The sequence below is a fragment of the Hipposideros armiger genome, unplaced genomic scaffold, assembly GCF_001890085.2.
Source record: "Hipposideros armiger isolate ML-2016 unplaced genomic scaffold, ASM189008v1 scaffold_751, whole genome shotgun sequence".
NCBI classification, from domain to species: Eukaryota; Metazoa; Chordata; class Mammalia; order Chiroptera; family Hipposideridae; genus Hipposideros; species Hipposideros armiger.
This window is the reverse complement of record NW_017732101.1, coordinates 99,945-121,021: the sequence shown is the minus strand read 5'-3', so window position 1 is coordinate 121,021 and position 21,077 is coordinate 99,945. Positions and strand designations below refer to the sequence as shown.

Below are 21,077 nucleotides of genomic sequence, written 5' to 3'. Positions count from 1 at the left end.
TCTGATAACCAGCTGCATTTTATTTGGGAAGAATAGAAATAAATTCTATTTTTAAATTATATTTTAATATAAGAACCTTGCAACATAATACAAAATACACCATGACCAACTAATTGTACAATTAAGCATGCTTAAAAAATATGTAGATATTTTTAAAAATTGTTTGTATACAAATTTACCAGGCAACATGATTTTTTCTTTTGCATGCATATCTTTCTTTTTTCTTGTCTTTTTTAACAGAAGAACTATTTTAAATATCCCATGACATTTTAGGCAGTGAAATTGGTCTTTATTTCATAGGTAAAAGTGAGTGATGATAAAACTATAGAGAAATACTTGACATCCTTTCACAGTTTGACTCCCAACACCCACATTTCACTTGTGCTATGCAAATTACCATATTTGAAGGAGGAGGCTACTAAGGATTTTGAAGATGAGGGCTTGTTGGTCATTCTGTAGAAATGATTGTTCTGGGCATTTGACTAGTGGAGCACAGAATATAAATCACTTTGCTCAGTACTAGACATATCTAAACACAAAGTCCCCTAAAAGACGTCAGTGAGGACAATTAACAAGACAGTCCATTTAGATTTTGTTTATACTTCAACTCTTAAAGGTAATGTTTCTGTTGCCTGCCTTAATTTAAACTGATAACATTGTGGGATTGCTTCCATTTTAATGTTATGTATAAAATATAAGTACACTAAGAGCTATAGAAAAGACAGAATCAAAATGGAAAAAAATAAAAATAAAAAAAATATTTTTTGAATTTGTCAATTTATTTTGTCATTCTTAACAATGACTGAAATATGAAATCTTATAAGAGGAAACATAGCTATCTTCTATGGAGTGCTTTTTCTGGGCGATATCCTATCCTAATAATCATGTTATATAAATGGTATATAATATACATAGTTGACCCTTGAACAACATGGGTTTGGGCTACACGGGTCCACTTATTTACAAATTTTTTTCAGTAAATACTGTAAAAGTATTTTCCTTATGATTTTCTTTTTTCTAGCTTCATTGTAGGATTGCAGTATATAATATCTATAACATACAAAATATGTGTTAATTGACTATTTATGGTATCAGTAAGGCTTCCAGTAGTTAAGGTGTTTTTTTAAAGATTTTATTGGGGAATTGAGGGAGGGGGACAGCATTGGGGAATTGGGGAAGGGAGCAGACAAGTTGCTGTCCTTTTGTTCTTCAGTCTAGTTGTGGAGGACATTGCTTCACTGGCCCATGTTGGTGTTGTGATCATTGCGCTCTTCCCAGGTGAGGCAGTCAGTCTCCGGTCATTGGACGACTGCTCTCGGCTGCTCACAGCTGCTCACAACAGCTCATGGCAGCTGCCGGCCAGCCCCACTGCAGCCTACGCCATCGCCGGTGACTCATGGCAGCCCAGCTCCAGGTCGAGCTATTGTTCACCATCTTAGCTGTAGAGGGCGCAGCATCACTGGCCTTCATGTGGGATCCGAACTGGGGCCCTGCTGCTCAGAGCTGGCGTCCCAAGCAAACTCTTAGCCAGCGTGCCACTCGGCCAGCCCAGTAGTTAAGTTTTGGGGGAGTCAAAAGTTATATGCAAATTTTCAATTGTGCAGAGGGGTTGGCACACCTACTCCCCACGTCCTTCAAGGGTCAACTGTAATATATGTTTAACCTTTTTACATCTGAGTAAACAGAGGCTCAAATGCTTAACTAACACGTTGTAGCCAAAGAGATTGTAATTAGTCAAACGGGGGTCCAGATTCAGGTCTCTATGATATCAAGGCCCATGCTGTTTTCTCTGAATGCCGTTCCCTGCTTTTGTATTAGTGAGCTGAAAAAGTTCCTGTAGAATTCAAACCAACCTATTTCACTTTGGGCGAGGAAAGCATTACAAACTGAGGTTTTCCTACTTTTTTTATATACTTATCTTGACAATATATATATATATATCTTTTTTGTCTCAGTAGATCAAAATGAAATAATTGCCATTTCACTGAACACAGAAGATAATATGAAAAATGGAGCAAGGAGAACAGAAATCAATGTTGGAGGTGTTGCCAAAAATAGCAATATGGACATGGAAGTTAACAGACTATCAAACTATCAGGCACATCAAACTGAAACTGCCAGAAGTTACAAGGAAAATCCTCTAGCTGCTGCTTCAGTACCAGACCAAAAGCTGAATCCACCCAGTGCAGCAAAGACCAAAATGCAAGATGCAGCAATTCAGACAACGCCTTCCTGTAACAGCTTTGATAGGAATCACCAGCATCATCATTTGTCTGACTTTAAAGTTGATGAAAGCGTTCAAACTGCAAGTAACAACAAGTCAACTCAACATTCGTCTTTAAGTCCACGAGATTCTGTAGATACCTCAAGAGAGTTCAGGAGTCAGGGCCCCCTAACACTACAGTCAGAAGATCAGCTCACCATGAAAGATCCAATCTGTGCTCATGGTAATGATGATTTTTTGTCTCCTGTAGATGGGATTAACAGTTCAACTGCTGCTTATATGAAGAATTATCCACTGTACAGACAAGACTACAATCCCAAGCCAAAACCTTCAAATGAAATTACAAGAGACTATATACCCAAAATTGGGATGACTACTTACAAAATAGTGCCTCCCAAGTCCCTGGAAACATTGAAAGATTGGGAATCAGAAACCTCAGGGTATCAAGTTGATCACGAGATACATACTTTAGGAAAAAAGCACCTTCATGAGAATGTGAAAGAAACTGCAATCCAAACAGAAGCTCCTGTTATTTCTGAAAGCCCAAAGGAGCCACAGATAGACCTTAAACCCAAACCAACCCAGAGAACAGAGCATCCGGTGCCCAGTGTGGAGAGTGCCTCCGGTAGCACCATGGCAAATCCTCTAAAACCTACTCCCAGGCTGATGACAGACACTGGCACAGCTCCTTTTGTGCCGAATTTGGAAGATATCAACAATATTTTGGAGTCAAAACTGAAATCTCGGCTTTCAAATCCCCCTACGAAACCAAGTTCTTTTTTCTTACAGATGCAAAAAAGGGTTTCAGGTCACTATGTGACATCTGCTGCTGCCAAGAGTGTCCACACTGCCCCTAGCCCTACTCCAAAGGAACTAATGAAGAAAGAGGCGGAAAGGGATCCGACCCCTCCTCCAGAGCCATCTCCTCCCTTAAGCAAAACAACTCACTCTCCCCCCCAGCCCCACACTAAAAACACGGATGCTGGCGTCAGCAGCCCGAAGCCTGCTGAAACCGCACCTCCCCCCATAGCTCCGAAACCTGTTCTTCCCGCAAGTCAGGTAGCTGCACTAAATCTGAAGACTTTGAAAACTTTTGGTGCTCCACGACCATACTCGAGCTCTGCTCCTTCGCCGTTTGCCCTTGCCGTAGTGAAAAGGTCACAGTCTTTCAGCAAAGTGCGTACAGAGTCAGGCAGTGATGGCGCGTGTGCCCGGCCTCGAGCTGACACAGAGGAAGGGAAGAGCCTTTCTGTAAATAAATGTGTGGGCATCCCACAACTAGGTGTGAGTGAGAAGGTAAATGTTTGTTTTTTAAACAAGGTGTTCTTATACAGCCTGTTTCAAATGGGGGTTAACAAGCATGTTGATATATTCCGTGTATTATTTAACTCTGAATTCATATTAATCTAATTAATATCAAGCTACCCACTGTAAAAAAAAGTATGTAGAGTCTGATTTACTCTCAGAATTATTATAATTCATATAACCTGGTCGGGTATTGCTATAAGGTCATCATTATATAATTATATCATTAGCAAATATTTTAATTTAAAGTTTCTTTGCTCGGACATTTGTATAATGTACTATAGTTTATAGTTCTGATTATGTTTTCCTATGTTTTGCTTATCTCCATGTGTTTATAACTTTCCTGGTTTATTTTTTCTCTCTCAATTTTACATAATTGCAAACTAAGCACTTCTAACAATATAGAAACAAGTAATATCAAAGATTAGATAAAATAACCAAATGTCTCTCAGCAACGTATTCTCTGTCATATACACTCAACCTCAGCTTATCAAAAATTTTTACATATAAATAATTTAAATTGGAACTAGAGTTTAAATATGTAATTTTCTTAATTTCCTATTTTGTTAATTCGGTGTCAACTTTTCCAGTTATATGTATGTTGACCAAAATAATCATTTAACCACTCTCTAATCTTAATAATTTACAAAAAAGGGTGGATTTTTTTACTTAGTATTTTGCTCAGCTGTTATAATTTGCTAGATTCAAATAATCAAAGAAGAGAATGAAATTCACAGTATGAATTAATGGTAATCCCCATGCAATTTAAAAAAAATACTTTGTATACTTCTACTCTGTTAGTGTTTAAAGCATATTTTCACATTTGTGTGACAGTTTCAGAAGTATTTTATACTGCTTTTTCAAACATTTCTGGAGTAACAGAACATTAACCATATTGCCAAGTAAAGATTTTTCCATAATTTTAAAGCAATATTTATCTTCAAGAACATTTCTTCATGTATTTCACATTTTTGTTTATTACTTTGATATAATGGTAGGAAGATATGTATGATACACAGATACACAGATTAATTCTTTTTTTTTTTTTTTAAAGCTTGAATCTTTTTTTTTTTTATTGTTAGTTTCAGGTGTACAGAACAATGCAATAGTTACCCTTTTCACCCTCACAAAGTAACAACCCCCTCCCCCCATCCACTGCCCTCCCACCCCTGATATCATGCTTATCTATTACAATTCCATTGAATCCATTCCCGCACTCTACTCCGTNGTATTATTCAACATCAGTTTCAGAAATACAATGCGGTGGTCAGGCCTCTACATCAACTATGAAGTGGACTCCCCAAAAGGGCATTGGTCCATCTGGCCCCCTAAGAAATGCTTACAACGTTATTGATTGTATTCCTCGGACTATCTTTTTCTATCCCTGAGGCCATATTGCAATTACCAATTTGTATTGTCTCATCCCTTCCCCTCTCCTTTACTTGGGAACAAAGCCTGTGTTTTTTTCTTAGAATGGAATACCATTCCTGAACAACAGAAGCTTGATTTAGATAATACAGTTTCTGAGCCACTGCCTGAGCTCTGTTTAGCTCATCATTTGTAAAGATATTTACTTGACAGTTTGAAAAAGACATTTTTAAGATTATTTGATAACAGTTGCCAGTTAAATTAGTTACTAGATTTTCCTTCCTAAGAAGTTTAATTACATTTTTGATTTTTAAATTTGGAAATTCCTAATATTTATTTTTAGTCTCATGGGAAAAATAAAAAAAAACATAGCCATCACTTAATCTCTGTGAATTCCAGAAACACAAAATAAACTGTTACATGTAGTATAGTCATTAATACTCCATTATTAGAAGATCCGTTAGGTTCAACCAATATGAAATTGCCAATATTTGCCGATTTTGTATCGTTTCAAAAATAATTTCACAACCTAATATGTTGGAACTGTGAAAATGTGTTATTTTTTTAGTCTGTGGAATATTTTTATTATTCAACTCTTTTAGCCTACTCCATTGGAGAAATCAGCATTATTTGACTCAAAGACAGTAAAATTACCCTGTGTTCATGAAATAGAGAGAGGTACAAGTTTTCTTACTCAGCCCCCTGTTCAACAAAAGGGAAATTAATGTCCTCATTTTCCAACTGAGCACTGGCAGCAGAGATACTGCAGTGGTGAGGAAATAGAGCTATTTCCAGTGAGGCAAGTGGTAATTCTTAAAGAACTATTGATAAAATTTCTTGAAAAATGGCCCATTCTTCACTTGGTGTTCATATACATATTTTGCATTTCTTTTATTTTTTTTTTTAGGAAAACAACTCTGCACATAATGAACAGAATTCCCAAAGACTACCTTTGACTGACTGCCCATCATTCACCCTTAAGAGACAAAGCTCTTTGACATTCCAAAGCTCTGACCCAGAAGAGATCCGACAGAGTTTGTTGACTGCGATCCGTTCCGGAGAAGCTGCTGCCAAATTGAAAAGTGTAAGGTTTCTTGATCAGATTGGTGACAGTGGGTTTATTTTCAACATTGTTAAACTAATCCTTAGGGGAAATTGTTTTCTGGCATTTAAACCTGAATAGGGAAGATGCCAGAAATTACACTTTTATGTCAGGGGTCATTTTTGAAGTATAAGCTGAGAGACTCCAGAATCTTACACATCCATAAAAACATGTCAGGTCTGTTTTCCACAACAAGGGCCAGGTACAGAACGTGGCTTTTGCTCGCTGTTACGTAACTACATCGAGAAAGTGCCTGGACTCTTATTTTAAGAAATTATGTTACCCCAGCAAGAAAGTCTCTTTTAGAAAGAAAATCCCTCCCTATTGCAGAAAACCTACACTAGACATAGGAATCTGCAAGTTTTTAGTCATGGCTCCTGTGGTGATTAAGATTCTACCATACATGGGATTGCCAGGGGTGGGTGGGGAGGAGAGGGAGTTTTATAACTTAAACCAAAAATGTAGAGACAATCTGAAGAATTTAGATGAAACCTAATGGAGAAATTCAGGTTTTAAAAATGTCCTGCCAGCATTGTTGAGCTCCTCCTTGCTGAGGTGTAGGAGAACTTGAGGACAGGGGCTGTGCTTCTCCTGGCAGACACCAACTACATGTCACAGGGAATTACTGGTAGGTGCATGTCCTTCTGTCGCCTTGATCCACTGAAGGAAGACGTGGGCAAGCCTGAAGCCTGGCATTAGCACTTGGACTTCCCAGAGGCCATAGTCTCTCTAAATGTCTTCCTTGTTCTTCCTTAGTCATCTTGGTTGCAAGTTCCTCAACACCCAAAACAAGAAAAGTAGTCATTATTCTACTGACCGCACCTCCCCCCCCCCCCCCCGCATTTCATTTTGTGCATTCCTTCTCTGATCATTTTAGAAGCTATGTAGAGAAGAGTCAAAGACCTGAGCAAAACGCAGAGTTCAACAGAAATGAAATCTGTGAAGGAATAGGAATGCTGCAAAGATAGAAAGAAAGTGGAAGGCATCCTAGGCGCATCTCCTTGGCCAGTCTCGCCTGTGCTGCCCCGTTTCCTCCGTGTGTTTCAGTGGAGCTGTGAGTCACAGCCATTCTCATGGAGGGCTTGGCGCTCCCATCTGGTCACAAATGGAGACAAAGCAAAATGTTGCATGCTGTCAATAGTGGAGAAAAGTAAAGGAATCATTCAGGGGATTAGGGTTGAATTTTGTAGTCTGCACTTGGGTGCCAGGCAACAAAAACTTCAATGTAGCTTTGAATTTTAAAATTGGTACTTCACGGGTCATGACACTTATATTTTTGTGGGGAAATATGCCCCTATTAAATTGCACATTCTCATTTATGAAAATGTTTTATATTCCTAATCTTGTAAATTAAGGATGAGTTTCAAATATGTCACTTCCAATGTAAAGCTTTCTCCATGCAATAAATTTTGGCAAGCATTTTTAAGCACGTAAGTATCAAACATTTTACTAGATGTTAGAAAGACAAAAATGAATATAATGAAGCCCCCGCCTTGTGGGTGTTCACTGCCTGGGACTAAGACACAGTGACACACACGGCCTACTGAAAAACCAAGTACTTAATCAGAAAATAATTTCAGTGTCTTTGTACTAAGCCAGTGGACATTAATCAATTTCAATGAACTAACTGTAGACAACAGTACATTAAGTTTTAGGCCAACGGAATTGTGCAGGCAAGCAGCAGCTGTGTGCTTGGTGTGTGATGGGCCCTGATTTGGCAGTCTCTTCACATATAAAACCGTCATTGCTTCCAGAATGAGTTGGATGTGAGTCAACACAGAACACAGGCCCTAAATGATGATCCTGTAATTGTATCCTGTTTATAACTCATTAATTTAGGTTCCATTGAGTCTAAAATGTTATCTCTTTCAGTAGGAAGTTATTGATAGCTCTAAGTCTATATAGTACAGCTCCTAAGATGAAAATTCTTTACATAATCCATTTTGTTCTACTAGAAATGGACACAGAGTCTAGTCAAGTCCACAACACCTACACTTCACAATCAGCTTCCACTCCATGGTCACTTCTAGGTATAGACCCTAAAAAACGTGTGTGCTTGTTTGTGTACCAGGACTCACATATAAGAATATTCATAGAATGTTTCTAAAAGCTCCAAAGAACTATAACCTTAATATCCAAACATAGTAGAATAGATAGTAGTATATTGAAAGAATGGACTATCATCTAGCAATAAATTGGACAAAATACAGCTAAATGCAACAGTGTATGTAGATAGAGGCATAAAAATATATATGTGTAAAGATTGACAGCCTGTGAAATATACTAAATTATATTCTTTAGTGATACATGCATAGGTGGCAATTATTTTTAAAAGCAAGGAAATAATTATAAAATCCCTGATGGTTACTTCCAGAGGGGAAGGGGTTGCTAGGGGCTTGTTGGAGCAGGACAGGCACACCATTTAAGAGGGAACCAAAAAATTAAGTAATCAAGATAAATATTTTAATGCATTATTTTTTAAATGCCCAAATTAATGCAAAGTCTATGTTGAATAAAATGTTAAAACGTTAAATAAAGACATGGTCAGCAGGGACATGGAGGGTATCCTCTGCCTTGACCTGGGTGGTAGGTTATAAACATGTTTGCGTTCGTTTTCATGGGGCTGTTTATTCAAGTTCAGTACACTTTTCTGTAAAAGTATTATATTTAAAAAAAATTGCAAAAGGTGGTAAAAATGGACACAGGAAGGCTCTAATTTCTTGTGATATTTGCTTACGTCCCATATTTCTGTTCTGTGCTGAACATTTCTCCTGGTTGTTTTAAATTCTTTTTTTTTTAATAGAACCAACAGTTATAGTGCCAAATAAAATCTCCAGTGATTTTGACAGTAGTTTTAGTTTATTCATCAGAAAGTTGGCTCAGTGTTTGCCTATATTTTGGCACCCAAATGTTCAACTTAACTCCAGGTACCAACCTGCCTTATGGCTCTGGTTCATACCCAAGCAATTAACCTTCATTATAATAGTTAGCTCACATTAGAACAATTATCTCGTTGATTGCTCTAATGCAAATGTAGTCATGAACGTAGTATTGTTTTTTCAGGTCTCAAGGTTTTGTCCATGCCTTATTCCCACTTGACCCCCACGCAGTCACAGAAATTTGTCTTCATATGAAGCGTTAATAAACTTAGCTCAGTATTTTATAAAATGTGTTTGATGTTAACATTTTTCTATGAGTCAGCAAATTGTTTTCAGAGAATAAGACAGATTAAGTAATTCATTATTGTTGACTTGTACTGACACCGAGAACTTCTTTGGCTGCTTTTGGTTCCTTATGGTGCTTGAATTACTAAAGGTTAGTGCACTATTACACGTAGGATATAGGTTTGTACAACTAAAGTTTGAAAATAAACTGACAAATGATATTTAGTACTTGATAGTGTTTCCTCAGAATGTAAAACTTATCTTTGGCTAGATACAAATCTAGAGAGAAGAAAATAACTGGATAAGTCACCCAGAATCATGCTGGCTGGCTTTTTTTTTTGTTGTTAGCTGAGCCAACCTGCCACCTGTTGGCAGCTCAGCAGCAGCTTAGCTCGGGAATCGAACCGGCGACCCTGTTTCTCAGAGCTCACACTCTTGAGCGAGTATTTAACTGAGCCACTCAGCCCTGGCTTGTTTTATTTAATTGATCTTCTTTTTATTCATATTTTCTTGGTTTGAATTTAAACAACCCAGGGGTTTCAGACTGACAACTCTTTCCATGTATTTTTAAAGTATAAACAATGATAGTTTTATTTATTTATTTATTTATTTATTTATTTATTTATTTATTTTTAAGATTTTTATTGGGGAATAGGGGGAAGGGGAACAGACAAGTTGCTATCCTTTTATTCTTCAGTCTAGTTATGGAAGACATTGCTTCACTGGCCCAAGTTGGCACCATCATTGCACTCTTCCCGGGCAAGGCAGATCAGTCGCTGGCTTCTGGACGGCCACTCACTGCGGCTGCTGGCTGCTCACGCTGACTGCTGGCTACACACGGTAGCCCATGGCAACCCACTGCAGCAGGGGCTGCAGCCTACGCTGTGTCCGGCGATTCACTGGCAGCCCAGCTCCAGGTTGAGCTGTTGTTCAGCATCTTGGCTGCAGAGGGCAGTGTCACTGGCCCTCATATGTGGGATCCGAACTGGGGCCCTCTGGTGTCCCAAGCCAGCTCTTAACCAATGCACCACATGGCTTCCCCAAAACAACGATAGTTTTATAGTTAACACTCTTATAGGAATAAGAAAGCTATGTGAATGTTCCTGAAAATTCTTTAAACTTCAAGGGTAGACAGTCAATTAGTACATGCTTACCTCAGGAAATTCTTAAATATTCCATTTTAAAAATATCTTTATTATAAGTGTCATGTTCATTGCTCAAAAAATTAAGCAATAGTTTTTAATTTTATAAATGTTTGTAAAAAGTTATCATATTCTATTCAAGAAATATTCTTTGTTCTACACTGTGTCAGGCACTAAAACAAGCATGAGTATAAAGTGGCATCAAAATAGACAAGGTCTCTGATCTCACAAAATTTTTAGAAGAGTATTTTAAATGGTGTCTTCTCATGTTTGGCAGTTTAGTAAACAAATTTGAAAATAGTAAACAAAATACCATTTTTTCCCCACAGTAACTGCTCTTGATAGATTACACTGTAATCTTCCAGACCACTTTAGTTGTATGTAAACACATTTAATTTTACTTTTTTATAAAAATAGAATCCTCTATAAAACATTCATAAACATATATCTTTCTGGAGCTCTTCATCTTATTACATATACAGAGAGTGCCAAAAAATGTATACACATTTTAAGAAAGCAAAAAAACTATTAAAATTGTAATACTTAATATATACCAATAATAAAAAAAGATTACAAGTCACGTTTGACTTCTGCAATTACAAGAGGTGCTCAAAGTGGTCACCATCAGCATCCAGACACTACTGATTACAGCGAACTACTGCTTGAGCATTGATAACATCTCTTAAAATGTGTATACTTATTTTTGGCATTATATATACACATACATATATATATATATACATATATATATATGTATGTGTATATATATATATATATATATGCATGCTGTTCTTTTAAGACTATGTAGTATTTATGATATGAATGTATTAATACCATAGCTTATTTGCTCCTTATTTGTGCACATTTAATTGGATTCTAGTTTTTCACTATAAATGGGGCAACAGTGAACATCCTTTACTTGTAGACATTTGGAGCCATCAGTATGTTTTTTAAATGTTTACAACAAATTTTCTGTCTTTACAAAGAATTGTGAAAACTGCACTTTGGCAACAATTGCAAAAATAACTACTACACAAAGACACTTTTTGGACCAAGATTACATAATGAAAAATCATTACCTGTCTGTTGTTTGTTGACTATACTTGGAAAGAAATCCCACATGAATACTCTAAACAGGGTTCAGATGAGTTTTTCTTCCTCAAGTGGCAGCTATTCTTAGCTGTTTTATTTCAGATAGATAGTGTCAACCACTCTACTCCATCCTGGACTCATAAAACAGTCAAGAAAATTGCCTAGTTTAGATAACCAGTCTTCATTTAGTAAAAGGCAAGAAACGAAGCACAAGGAAACCAAATCCAAACTAAATTTGCTTTTTAATTTTGTTTTCCTTTTCTCTAACTTACTCTGTTGCTAGGCAGAATCTGTGGCCTTTTGTACTTCAGTTCTAGTGAGAAGATGATAATGTTTGGTTATGAACCTAAAGTAGTCAAATTATAATCTAGAGAGAATATTGTCATTTTATATATTTCAAAATATTACACCTATTCACTATTCAAAACCCAGATGATTTTTTTTTACATTTTTCAAAGTAATGTTAGAATTTCAAGCTATTTAGAAAACTCTTGTTATAGCGTTTTTCATTCACTTACACTCTGCAAATAGACTTTTGCCATAAAATTTTAGAACTTCGGAGTTTATTTACAGAAAAAAAAATCTCTTTTTCATTCTGTAATTGTTTTGGCATAACAGTCATAGATTTGACTTTTTTAGCCCTTCATATGAAAGCATTTTAAAAGCCAAAGTTTTGTTTTGTTTTGTTTTTTTATTATAAATAAGTACCTGTGAGGGGAACTTCAAGTTAATATACACCATTAATACAAAAATTGTAAAATCCATTGCTTTGTGGAATTCACTTTAGTTTCCTGCTTTGCCCAGGGCACTTTAGGGGAGCCAGAATGAGTCTTGTCAAAACTGCTCTGTAACAGCTTGGCGGCCAGTCTGTTTGTGCTCTTATCCTTTGAGTTGATTTGGCAATTTTGTAAAGACTAAGATGTGCTAATGGATTATTTAACTTGTTTGTTGTGGAAATAACAACTCTCTCAGTTCTAATTTCATGGTAGGGTGAACATTTATTCTTGATTATTTGTAATTTAGTGCATAATAAATACTAAATGTTAGCATTTACAATTAAGCAGAAGTTAAAATGTGTTTATTGTGAAAATTGAAAATTCGACAGATGTCTCATTTTCCATTGATGGATTTAGGGTGTGTTTCTTTCTCTTAGGTTACCATTCCATCAAATACCATATCTGTGAATGGAAGGTCAAGACTCAGCCATTCTGTGTCCCTTGATGCTCAGGACAGTCATTAAACGTCACCCTTCCTTACTGCACTTCACCTCCTCCACTTCACAGAACGACTTTATACTTATGGAGAATGTTGGCAAATGTATATTCAGATGTACACTAATATATTATCTATCAAAGTGTAAGAATTTGTGCTGAAGCTTTTAGTGCTAAAAGAAGAATTACCAGAATTTATAATTTATAATATTTTCGAACTTTTTTTGCCTGAAGAGCTGAATGCTGCTTTTAGAACTTTCGAACAAGGTGTTAATGACTTTCATTTTTTTTCAGATGAGAAATAGTCACTTTTTTTGATTCTTCTTACTTATTGATACATTCTCTGTAATGGTGACTTAGACGAAAGGATAAGTTAAGAATCATAGACTTATATTTGTATGATACATGAATAACTAGGCAAACCTAGATCTGACATTGGCTGCCTCAATGTCACAGTTAAATTGCAAATGTTTATAAGTTATGTTAAAGTCTGTTTTGTGCTGAAAGTGTGGTCTAGAAAACTAATGCTATCAAATAAGTGTAGTCAGTTCAACTGTTAATTTCAGTGATGAATCATTTAGAGTGCAAGCCTTTCCTTGTGGGTTCTTTGTGTAATTACAAACTCAGTGTCAAATTGATGGGAAGCACATAGTATTTTAATATTTTATAACATGGAACACTTTTTTTTAACCTTTAGAACTTAAACTGCACAAAGAGAATTTTAAATATTTTCTGTATATAATTAGGACCTTATTGTCACACACATATTACACATTTTATGTGCCAGAAGCCTTAAAAATCTCCCTGTATGTTGATATATTGTGGCAATTATTTCACATTTGATATGTAGAGAGGTATAGGGGTTAGTTTATGTCCACATTGGAAAACTTTAAGGACTGCTTGGAGATTCCAGAAATCTGGTTTTAATTAAAGTAAAATGATAAAGTAATTATGTAGTTCAGATGCTAATATTCTAAATAGTATATATTTACATCGAAGCTAAAACTGTTAAATGAAACAATGCCAATTCATTGGCTAATACTGTTCTGGGGCCTAGAGTGTGTGGTTGTTCTATTCCCACTTTAAGAATTTAATTGCTCACTGTTTCTAAAAGCTTTGTCAAACATGCTGATGTTAAGTTGGTTTTCACTAAAGCTACTGAGAAAAATCTGCCTCTTTGGAAAATGTGTTGATTTTTTTTTTCTCCCTGTTTAATAAAAGCAAGTTATATATTTGGAATGCTTTTTTTTTTTTAATGCAGTTTGTGTCAACCAGCCTATTTATATACTTCACCTGATGAATACATCTCTATTAGCCAGTAAACCAACAAGTAACAGTAATACCTACAGTTTATCAGGGTTCCCTAGTATACATGTAAGCCCAGGCCTTATAACTCCAAAATGCATGAGCTAAGCATGTAAAATGCTTCGCATAGTTCCTGACACATAGCAAGTGCATGTTAAGTGTTAAATGTTGCTGGTATTTCTTTGAATCAGACTTGGAGAGACCCTCATATATGGAAACTTGAGTTGTGTCATTAAACCAGTAGGGAAAGGAGTGGCTTTTTGAAAAATTATGTTTATATAATTGATTTTCGACTTGGAAGAAAATAAATTTGGATCCCTACCTCCAACCATAAACAAATATATTTGATTTGGATTAAAGACAACTTTTAACACTAATATTTTAAAACTTAGATGAATTAATTCAACATTTTTAGACCTCACCAAGAGAAAAATCATTTAAATAAAATACAAAGGCACAGTCATAAAAGAAATGATGAATTAAAATATGTGAAACTTTAAAATGTGTACATTAAGTACTATGAAAGTGAAAAATAAGCCACAAGAATGCTTTTAATATATAAGGGATAATTTATAAAAATGTAGGGATTCCTAAAATTCATGAAAAGACCGCCCAATAGAAATACGCACACACTAAAATATATATATATATATATATATATATATATATATATATATATATATATTTCTTAAAAGAGAAAACCTAACAAACATGAAAAAAATAATCTTCACTAATAGTGAAGGAAATACAAGTAAAAAACACAAGGCTACCATATCATACCCATCAGATTAGCAAAAAATGTAAGTTTCAGAATATCAAGTGTTGTCAAAGACAACGAACCGGTGAGAGCCCTTTTACTGATGGTGAGAAAATACACTGGCACAACCATCAAACTTGCAGGATCTAGTTAAATTAAAGATCTCTTATCATGTTACCGTAAGTACTATGCATATGCATGAGGAGACATACACAAATGTTCACAGCAGCCGTGTGTAAAATAGAAAAAAGTCCTAAACAGCACTCAACATTGGTAGTAGCCATATGATAAAAGTCTGTTAAAATGAACCAATTAGAGTTATGAGTGTTAATATAGATACATCATAAAAATAATAAGGAAAAAAGTTATAAAATGCATGTTTTATGATGGCAGTTATATAAAGTATAAAATATGTGAAATGACGCTTTATATTATGGCTGTATATATATAGAGAGAAAAAATAAAATACACTTGTTTGTGGATGGGACCCAAGAAATGAAGATTGGATTGGGGAAATACACAGGAAGCATCAATTGTGTTTGTATTGTAGTATTTTATTTTATAAATTGCTGTTTGAAAACAAATACTATTGTTTTACTTCAGATTTTAGCAAATTTGAAATAGGTTGTAATTCAATTATTTTTAAAAAGATTAGATGGGATTTAAGGACATATATACATGAACCATTAATACACATAGAGTCTGAAAAAGTTGCCTTATCCATGCTATTTCAAGAGAAAAACATGTGCTACCCTCTACTCAACTAGGAAAGAAATTTGAGGCAAGCACGTAGTTTTTACCAGTCATATCTCAAGTAACAGCAAAATTAAGATACAGGAATGATTTAGAACCAATTTTTCATTTTCATAATTTTAAGATTTTTATTAAAATACAGCTAACATACAATATTATATTAGTTTCAGGGGTACACCAAAGTTATTCAAGATTTATATATCTAAAGAAGTGATAACCGTAAGTCCATCTGACACCATATTATGCCATAACAATATTATTAGCTATATTCCCCATGCTGTACATTACATCCCCATGACTAACTTGTTTTATACCTAGAAATTTGGACCTCTTATTCCCCTTCACATTCCCTCCCCCCTTTTTTAAATTTTCAATTACAGGTGACATTCAATATTATTTTAGATTAATTTCAGGGGTACAGCCTAGTAGTTAGACATATAATTTAAGAAGTCACCATCGTGACTAGTACCCACCTGGCACTATACATAGTTATTGTCTTATCATTGACTATATTCCCTGTGCTATATTTACATGCCTATGACTATTTTGTAACTGCCAATTTGTACCTTTGAATTCCTTCACTTTTTTTACCCTACCCCCCAACCCCCTCCCATCTATCATCCCAACAAATCTAGGACATTTGACACCATACATAATTATTACAATATTATTGAACTCTATACCCTACATACCCATGACTATTTTGTAACAACCAACTTGTATTTCTTAATTTCTTACCCTTTTTTCATCCACACCCAAACCCCCTCCCACCTGGCTACCAACAAAATGTTTTCTGTATGAGTTTGTTTTGTTTATTTTGTTCCTTAGATTCCACATACAAGCAAAATCACATTGCATTTGTCTTTGTCTCTTGTTATAGCCTTTGTTTAAAAGTCTCTTTTGTCTAAGTAATGCTACCCCAGCTATTTTTGTTTTCCTCATTTCCATTTTCGTGGATTAACTTTTTCTATCCCTTTACTTTCCATCTGTGTGCGTCTTTCCATCTGAAGTGAGTCTCTTGTAGGCAGTATATGTAAGGGTTTTGTTTTCTTATCCTTCCAGCCACTCTGTGTCATTTGATTGGAGCATTTAATCCATTTACATTGAAAGTAATTGTTGATAGGTATGTATCTATTGCCACTTTATTATTTATAATTTTTATTTTTTTTTTAATCTTAAATCCCTCTAATATTCCTTCTAAAACTGGTTTGGTGGTGATGAACTGCTTTAGCTTTTTCTTGTCTTGGAAGCTCTTTATCTCTCCTTCAATTTTAAATGATAGCCATGCTGAGTAGAACACCCCTGGTTATATATCCTCGCTTTTCATCACGTTGAGTATTTTGTGCTAATCCCTTCTGGCCTGCAGTTTCTGTGGAGAAATCAGTTGACAATCTTATGGGAGCTCCCTTATAAGTTACTAGTTGCCTTTCTCTTGCTGCTTGTGGGATTCTCTCTTTGCCTTTAACCTTTGACATTTTAATTATAATGTGTCTTGGTGTGGACCTGTTTGTGTTCATCTTGTTTGGAACTCTTGTGCTTCCTGGGCTTGTATGTCTATTCCCTTCACCAGGTTAGGAAACTCTTCAGTCACTAAATTTTTTTTTTTCAGATTTTTATTGGGGAATTGGGGGGATGGGAACATTGCTGGGGAATTGGGGGAAGGGGAACAGACAAGTTGCTGTCGTTTTGTTCTTCAGTCTAGTTGTGGAGGACGTTGCTTCACTAGCCCAAGTTGGCACCATCAGTGCGCTCTTCCTGGGTGAGGCAAATCAGTCGCCGGCTTCTGGACGGCCACTCACAGTGGCTGCTAGCCGCTCACACTGGCTGCTGGCTACACACAGTAGCCCATGGCAACCCACTGCAGCAGGAGCTGCGGCCTACACCATCGCCGGCGACTCATGGCAGCCCAGCTCCAGGTTGAGCTGTTGTTCAGCATCTTAGCTGTAGAGGGCAGTGTCACTGGCCCTCATATGTGGGATCCGAACTGGGGCCCTCTGGCATCCCAAGCCAGTTCTTAACCATCGCACCACTCGGGCCGGCCCACTATTTCTTAAAATAAGTTCTCAATCCCTTGATTTCTCTCTTCTTCTGGTACCCCTATGATGTGAATGTTGGTATGCTTGATGTTGTCCCAGAGGTCTCTTAACCTATCTTCATTTTTTTTTTCCCTTTTTGTTGTTCTGATCGGGTGTTTTCTGCTACATTGTCTTCCAAATCACTGATCATCTGCTTCATCTAGTCTGCTGGTGATTCCTTCTAGTGCATTCTTCATTATTGTAGTCTTCATTTCTGACTAGTTCTTTTTTATGGTTTCTGTACCTTTTTTTATGCTTGCTATCCCTTTGTTGAAGTTCTAACTACATTCCTTGAGCATCCTTATAACCATTGTTTTGAACTCTGTATCTGGTCGGTTGGTTGCCTCCATTTCATTGAGTTCTTTTTCTGGAGTTTTCTCCTGTTCTTTTATTTGGAATGTATTTCTTTGTTTCCTCATTTGAGCTTCCTCTCTGTGTTTGTTTCTATGTATTAGGTAGATCTGCTACATCTTTCAGTCTTGGCCAAGGGGCCTTACATAGTAGGTGCCCAGTGGGATCCAGTGGCACAGTCTCCTTGGTCAACTGCACCTGGTGCTCCAGGTGTGTCCCTTGTGTGGGTTGCTGTTCCCTCCTGTTATAGTTTATTCTTGATTGCTCTTGGCATGTCAGTGGATGGGATTGACCCTCAGTTTGATTGGCTATTGTGTTTGGCCATGTCCACAGCTTATGGGTTTCTGGGGGCAGGGGGAGGGAAGGGCATACCCCACTGAGTAGGATTCCCCACCCCCCACCCCTCCCAGCAGGCTCTAGAGCCTGTTGAGACCACTCTTTGGATGTCTACTTGTGGGGCTAATTGGGTGGTGCTCTGCTGTGGTCTGAAGCCAACCTCCAAGTATGTTGGTTCTGGAGCCTCTTGGGAGGGGCTCTGGTGCAGGCCCAGATCACCCACTGCCTGTGACCAGCTGGGGGATACATGGTAGCAGCTGCAAAGGGATCTGCAGTTGTTCACTGCCTGTGCTAAACCTAAAGGTGTGTGGGAGAGGCCACACTGTGAACCAAGGATTTTTGCCACCGTTACTGGGCCTGGGGTATCTCCACAAAAATCCAGGATACCCTGAGGCCTGGTGCCACTTCCAGCTCTTGTGAGGCTCAGCCACTGATAAAGCCTCATGTGGTACATAAGTTGGGAAAGACAGGGTCTCAGGGAGTCACTAGAGTGGGAAGCATTGTGGTCATCAGGTTAATATAGATTGCAATTTGATGCCAGTGCTGAGCCTGAAGCTACTCAGCAGAAGTCTTACAGTAGGGGTGGCCAGTTAGCTCAGCTGGTTAGAGCACAGGCTCAGAACACCAAAGTTGCAGGTTAGATTCCCACATATGCCAGTGAGCTGTGCCCTCCACAACTAGATTGAAGACAGAGACTTGACTTGGAGCTGATGGGTCCTGGAAAAACACACTGTTCCCCAATAAAGTTGAAAAAAAAAAAAGTCGTACAGCACACCAAGGCCAGTATCTGACCACCTAGAGCCTGCAGACTCTGGTAGTTTCCCAAGAAAGAGTGCAATGCAGGTGTTGCTGGCTTTTCACCTAGAAAGTGCCTCAGGCAATGGGGAAGTTGAGTGGGGAGGGGTCCCTGTGAGTCAGCAGGGTGGAGCAGTAGAGCTCACCGGACCAATCAGATTCAGATTTGGCTGTGTGAGGAGTAGGCTCAACAGGGGGAAAATGGCTCCCATCTGCTAACTACATGAAAGGAGGACCCCACACAAGAAAAATGGTGACTGTCGTCCAGCACTCTCTCTGAGGCCACACATATCAGTCAGCCCTTCTGTATGCTTCCAACACCCCCTGAATCAGTGTCCCTCCACCGGAGCCCAGGGTGAGTACCTGAGAGTGAGTGGGTCTGTGTGCAGTCCCTTTAAAAGGATTTGGGAGTTTTCCTCAGCTTTCTGTCCTGCCTGGATGGTGAGAATTTTCACTGTTTTTCACAGCCTGTGGGGGCTTCTCTTCCTGGCACCAGTACTCCGGGCTGGAGAGCCTGGTGTGGGGCTGGGGTCCCTCGCTCCTCCCAGGGGAACTTCCGCGGCTGAGATATCTTTCCTGATTCTCAACTGCCACGCAGAGGTTAGGCACATCTTTGCCCCTACCAACAATCTCGATGTGATGTCTTCTTTATATCCCTAGCTATAAAGCTTCTTTTCAGCTAGATTTCAGATGGTTCTCCATGTTGATTGTTCTAAAATTTATTTGTAATTTTAATGTGTTCATGGAAGGAAGCCATCACAGTGCTTATATACTCAGCCATCTTGGATCCCCCCCCTCATACTTAATTTTTGATATCGAGGCATTTTGCTTTTCCATTTTTCCTCCACTACATTATTTTTATAAACAATTTAAAATTATCCAGGCTCTATATCCATTATAGGGTATGACATGTAATACCCTCTTTTCTGTCACCAGCATCCCACACCCCTCTCCAGAGGTAACCACTGATAGTGTTTTGATATATATCCCTTTATAGATGTATTTATATCCAATACATATCTATAGGTTTGTTTTGGGCTTTTGTGTTATTTGTGGAGTTTTGCTGTTGTTGTTACTGTCGTTTTTAACATAAAGAAAGTCATACTCTAATAATTTTATTTAGCAAGTTGCCTTTCACCAGCGGTAAAGCCTTTATTTTTGCACACGCAGATTTACCCTGTCAGGTTTCATTTTCCCATTCTCCTATCATTTGTTTCTTGATTTAGTACACAGTTTTGGCCAGAGTCAAGATACTTGGGTTCAAATCCTAGGTCTGCCACATACAAGTCATGCAATCTTGGGCAAATTACTTATTTTCTCTGTGCCCCAGTTCATCTCTGAAAGATTGAATTAATAATATACCTACTTCATAGGGGTGGTTGTAAGGAGTAAATGAATCTTAAAAGAGTTTGGCAAACAATTCATTTTTAAAAGCTAGCTATTCTTTTTAGAAAAGAAATAAATTTATTGAAATTTAGTTTTATTTAAATCAAGTATGTTAAAGATACAAATGAGTTGCATTGTTGGATTTTAATAATTGTAGTGCCATCATACAATATATATTTAATACATATTGGTATTTAGTTAATTTTATAGTTACTTTTTAATTTTAATTTTTTAAAAGATTTTATTAGGGAATTGGGGGAGGGGAACAGCGTTGGGGAATCAGGGAAGGGGAACAAACAGAGAAGTTGCTGTCCTTTTGTTCTTCAGTCTAGTTGTGGAGGACATCGCTTCACTGGCCCATGTTGGTATTATTGCTCTCTTCCCAGCTGAGGCAGTCACTCACTGGCCTTTAATTTTTATTATTAATTTTAATTTGTTTAGCTATTGGGTCATCGGAAAAGTCATGACATATTTTTCTATGTTTTTCAATGCAAAAATGTGCCATGACTTTCCCGATGACCCAATATTTAGTATTCCAAGTATTTAATTTTGTAGTTTTCAGTTTATTTTCAATTACTTTTTTTCTTTTTCAATTGTAAGTTGACATACAAAATTATATTAGTTTCAGGTGTACAACACAGTGATTAGACATTTATATAACTTATGAGGTGATCATTCCAATAAATCTAGTATCCTTCAGACACCATACAT

At 37.1% G+C, this 21,077-nt stretch overlaps 1 protein-coding gene across 10 annotated transcripts in view; it reads left to right on the top strand.

Moving 5' to 3' along the window:
- The window catches only part of COBLL1 (cordon-bleu WH2 repeat protein like 1), a 179,009-nt gene extending 165,162 nt beyond the window's left edge, over window positions 1-13,847 (top strand). For 9 of the 10 annotated variants that reach the window (XM_019628156.1, XM_019628159.1, XM_019628149.1 and 6 more), the window contains 3 exons: window positions 1,956-3,520; window positions 5,805-5,981; window positions 12,551-13,847. In XM_019628156.1, the coding sequence (XP_019483701.1) occupies window positions 1,956-3,520; window positions 5,805-5,981; window positions 12,551-12,637 (1,829 nt within the window). In that variant the 3' untranslated portion in view covers window positions 12,638-13,847. The remainder of the gene's footprint in view (window positions 1-1,955; window positions 3,521-5,804; window positions 5,982-12,550) is intronic. The other variant, XM_019628150.1, reaches the window with a different exon arrangement.
- Window positions 13,848-21,077: the final 7,230 nt, after the last annotated feature.